Source organism: Poecilia formosa, unplaced genomic scaffold (genome assembly GCF_000485575.1).
Source record: "Poecilia formosa unplaced genomic scaffold, Poecilia_formosa-5.1.2 Scaffold420, whole genome shotgun sequence".
In the NCBI taxonomy this organism is placed as follows: Eukaryota; Metazoa; Chordata; class Actinopteri; order Cyprinodontiformes; family Poeciliidae; genus Poecilia; species Poecilia formosa.
Window position 1 is genome coordinate 40,899 of NW_006800359.1, and position 4,823 is coordinate 45,721.

Here is a 4,823-nt window from a genome sequence, read left to right on the forward strand (position 1 = left end):
TATTTTTTGTTACTTTTATGAATTATTGTCATTTTCGCCTTTTAGATGCATAACTTTCCACTTAACCTTGTATTTTGGTTTGTCTGATGATGTATTTTTAAATATTAAATGGTTGATAATCTGTACTTTACTTTTTACTGTTGAGTAATTTCTTGGACGGACACTTTTTGCTTTTACTTGAATAAAAACATGTTGAAGTGGTGCTGCTGTTAGTGTAGTTTTGGGTTCTCTGCCTACCTCACCTGAGCAGGTAGCAGCTCACCTGAGTGTCTGCAGAGTCAAATGTTCTGCTTTATGCTCCAGCTCTCCAGAGGCGTTTGAGACCTTCAGGAATTTCAGGAAGTTTTTCCCGCTCGTCTCCTCGTACTGCTTCTGCTCCGACAGCCGTGGCAGGGAGCTGCAGGGAACAGGTGAGCCGACCCGGGTTCTGGTTCTGGTCCCAGACACTTTGACCGGATTCCTGTACAGGTCTGGCTTTCAGTCACAGTCCATGATGTTCTGGGAGCTAATTGAAGAACTTTAATGCCTGTTTTATGCTTTCCTGAACCAGTTTGGACCTTTTGGGTCCATTTTCCAGGTGAGTCACCAGAACTGGACCCAGGTTCAATCATTTAGTTCCTTCCATTTTCTTTAACTTAGTGGGTAAATATTTATTTAGCAAGCTAAATATTGAGCTTACAGCTAAGTATTTACTCTGGATAGTGACACTGTTTCTCCAGGAGTTTCTGTTTGTCCGGTTCCACTCGGGTCCAGGATTCGGAGCTTTGGACCCACGTCTAAAGCTCAGAATCCAAATGGTTTTGGCTTGAGTTTCTGGAACGGTGGGCCCACAGATCCCTCCTCAACCTCAGAAATCCGGCTCAGTTTCAGGAAACCAGCAGAATGACGCCGGGCGTTGGCTGATGGCAGCAGGACGTCTGTGGCTCCAGGTTGAAAAGTTTAGATGATGTAACGATGCAGGTGTGACCTTCCTGTCCAGGTGTGGAGCTGCTCATGTCTGAGGTGTACGACTCGGCGTTTTCCGGTCCCCGCTCTGCTCACTCTTTCGCTCAGACCAACATCTACAGAGTCCTGCAGAGGAGGATGCTGGGAGTTCGCCTCGCCCTCAGCGGACACTTCAGATGTAAACAGACTTAAAAATATCCACATGAACTTTATGCTGGACTTAAAAACTTGATCCAGTTTTAAATTAAAAGGTTTAATTTGACATTAACTGTTTATTAGAACCAGTTTGAACTGGTGTGAACCAGCCTGGACTGGTCTGAAGCAGCTAGTTCTAACCAGTTTAGATCAATTTGAATGGTTTGAATAGGTTTCAACCAGTTTGAACTGGTGTTGTTACTGAGTTTGAACTGGTTCAACCGGTTTGATCCAGTTTCATCAGTTTCTGATGTGAACTAGTGATAAAACTTAACATTGTTTGAACCAGTTTTCCAACCAGTTTGAATGAGTTTGAACTGGTTTTGACCAGTTTCAGCAGGTCTGAGACCTTCCTCCTGTCTCCATTAGATCCAAACTTAACAATTTGAACTAGTTTGAACTGTTTCAACCAGTTTGAGCCAACTAGAAGTCGTTTGAACTGGTTTGAACCAGATTTTACTTGTCAGAACCAGTTTGAACTGGTTTGAACCGGTTCTGACCCAGTCCCAGCAGGTCTGAGATCTGTCCTGCGTCCCCATCAGGTCCGTCTCCCTGTGAGGAGGAGCGGCGGGCGGCCCTGGAGTCGTCCAGCGTCTTCGTCCCATCCTGTGAAGCTGACGGTCGCTTCAGCGCGAAGCAGTGCCAGCAGGGGGCGCTGTGCTGGTGCGTGGACCCCACAGGGAGGGAGCTTACTGGGACGCGGCGGCCCGGAAACGGCCTGGTCTGTGGTGAGGATGAGCTGCATCATTTGGTCGGCTGCTGCTCTCGGTCCAAACGGAGAACTGATTCTCCTCTAACTCCGCCTCCAGGTTCTGGTCCAGCTGACTGCCCCGCCCAGCGCCGTCTGGCTCTGTCCCAGCTCTTCTCGGGTCTGGTCCGTCCCCCTCAGGCGTCCTCTGGTTCAGCAACTTCATGTTTGTCCCTCCTGCGTCCTCTCAGGGTTCTGGGGTATTCGGACCCGACCTCCTTCCTGTCCCGGCTGGTTGAGGTTCTGCAGGGTCTCTTCCCCTCAGTGGGCGGAGCTCTGGAGGCGCTGACCCGCTCCCCGGCCCAGCGCCTCCAGGAGAACCTGTTTGGAGGGAAGTTCCTGCAGAATGTGGCGGCCTTTAACTACACCGGGGTGCTGGGACCTCGAGGAGCCGTGGGGGTGGACCAGCTGTCCGCTCAGAGCCTGCAAGAGAACCGGGACCTGGTCCGGGCCGTGAGCCGGGCCCTGGAAGATCCCGCCTTCCTGTCCGCCCTGAGGCAAACACTGATGGTTCTCAGCGGCGCCCCCTCTGGTTCACTGCAGCAGGTCTGACATCAGAACCTGTTAACAAACCGTGAAACACCAACATTTAGCAATAAGTTCTGACCACAATGAGTCCAGTACATCAGCTCTGACCCACAGCATGCTGATCACAGGTTGCCATGGTGATTCCCTCCTTTCAGTACAGTACATCATATAGAACGGGTCAGAACCTTTTGGGTTCACACATCTGCTAATCCGCTGCTAGCAGAGCTAACTTTCAGCTTAGCGCCTTTGCTAACTTTGAAAATGTTTAGCGCACTTAGGTTTCCCTAAATTAAAATTTAAGCATCTGTGTTGAAGTTTTAGTCATCGGCTCTTAAGAGTTTTTCAAGGAGTTAGACGTTTATTTTGACGCTCTTGTTTTGAAGAGTTTAATCAGTAGTTTCCTTTCCTCTCTCATGTTGTGTTATCTACTTATAGTGGACATCAATGTAGTTTAAATTAGCAATTTAGCATTAGCTTCAGCTAATTACCATGTTGGTATAGCTCATTAGCGTTAGTGAAACAGATTTGATTAGCGCCTTAGTGTTAGCCACAGCTAATACATTAACTCTGACCCAAAGCATGCTGATCACTGGTTGCCATGGCGATTCCCTCCTTTCCTGGACAGTAAACGCCGGCAGTGCGATATGTTGGGGAGTTGGGTCAGAACCTTAAACTCGGGTTCCACTGAGCAGACTTCAGGAGTAACTATCCGTCCCGTTTCAGGTCCTGGCTGGAGTTCTGAGGTCCTGCTCTGAGGAAGAGGACGACTCTTCGTCCCTCTTCGTCCCCCGCTGCTCGCTCAGCGGGGGCTACCAGCCGGTCCAGTGTCGGGACGCAGAGTGCTGGTGCGTCAACCTGCAGGGTCAGGAGGCACCGGGGTCACGGACCGCCGGCTGGCCGCCGCGCTGCCCGACCAGCTGCGAGATGGCCAGAGCCAATGCCATGAAGGTGAAATCCAACATGGCCGCCGGAGCCGAGATCCACATTCCGGCGTGTTCAGAGGACGGAGACTTCCTGCCACTTCAGTGCGTCGGAGATCGCTGCTTCTGCGTGGACGCTGAGGGGAGGAAGATGGCTGCAGGGCCAACAGGGGGCGCTGTCACATGTGAGGCCTGTTTATTTACCATGAAGGAACAGTAACTTTAATTCATTCACTTCTTCTTCAGTGAATCACTGAATTTGTTGTTTCAGGTCCAGAGAATAAAACGCTGAAGCTTCAGTCAGGTGAGAGCAGAGACTTTTAACCTGGAAATACCTCACTTCCTGTCTGAACACACCTCACTTCCTGTAGTTTCTGCTCCATCAGAATGTCAGTGACTTCTCCTTCACCTTTGACCTTTCAGGTCGCTGCTCCAAGGCACTCGCTGAGGTCACAGCATTCAGACAGGAAGTGGACAGCCTCGTCTTCCTCTCTAACTCCACCCACTTACCTGTGGGATACGGCTTTCTATTGGCCAAAGGTCTGAGTCTGAGCCAGTCAGAGGAGGAGCTGCAGCTCAGCCAATCAGAGGAGCTGAAGGTGTCAGAGAGGTTGCTTAGTCGCTCCAGATCTGCGCTGCGATTGGCTGCTTCCTCCAGTGAGTTGCAGAGACACAAACTGCAGGAATTTAACCTGAAATATCAGATGTATCTACAGATTACGCTGCAGAAAGTTTGAGTTTGTTTGGAGAAACAGTTTAGAGAAATGTTTAATGGTTTTATTCAGTTCGTCAAAAAAAAAAAAAACCCGAAAAAGAAAAGTTTTTTATAGTTTTTTATAGGCAAACAGGTAACACTTTATTTGAAGGGGGTGAAATAACACCTGTCAGGAACATGAATAAGCCTTCATGAATATTTATGACTGTTGTCATAAAGCGTCATTCGGTAAATTATGACCCTTTTAATGCAAAGTTGACATTATTCAAAATGTCTTTGTTATGACAACTTGACATTAACCAGGAAATCATCACTGTTTAAACTTTACCTTTAATAACATAAAGTTACCTGATTTTTAAAGTGCAATCAGTAAAACTTTTATAACAAATTTATATCAGTAATGATTTCTTAGGGTTAGGTGTGTCATAAATATTCATGAAGACAGGTGTTTATGACATTGTCATAAACTTATTCACCTCCTTCAAATAAAGTGTTACCAGAAAAGGATACTAAATAAAGGATCAAATAAAAACGGAAGGCCTAACTTTAGCACTGCCACAACAAACACACATTGGAAGTGAATATGAATTAGTGACATCACTGATGACATCATTGGCTCTTCCTCAGCTCTTCTGATGCTGCTTCCTCCTCATCATCGCTCCTACCAGCTCTTCACTCCACAGTGTGACGCCGCCGGAAACTGGAGGCTCACACAGTGTTACCACAGCACAGGTCACACACACACACACACACACACACACACACACACACA

The 4,823-nt window shown here is 47.8% G+C and overlaps 1 protein-coding gene across 1 annotated transcript in view; it reads left to right on the top strand.

The window, feature by feature from the left end:
- The window catches only part of tg (thyroglobulin), a 29,978-nt gene that overhangs the window by 3,422 nt on the left and 21,733 nt on the right, over positions 1-4,823 (top strand). The window contains exons 6-13 of the mRNA XM_016663425.1: positions 304-410; positions 980-1,123; positions 1,683-1,868; positions 1,950-2,434; positions 3,140-3,521; positions 3,608-3,640; positions 3,760-3,993; positions 4,679-4,783. Of these exons, the coding sequence (XP_016518911.1) occupies positions 304-410; positions 980-1,123; positions 1,683-1,868; positions 1,950-2,434; positions 3,140-3,521; positions 3,608-3,640; positions 3,760-3,993; positions 4,679-4,783 (1,676 nt within the window). The remainder of the gene's footprint in view (positions 1-303; positions 411-979; positions 1,124-1,682; positions 1,869-1,949; positions 2,435-3,139; positions 3,522-3,607; positions 3,641-3,759; positions 3,994-4,678; positions 4,784-4,823) is intronic.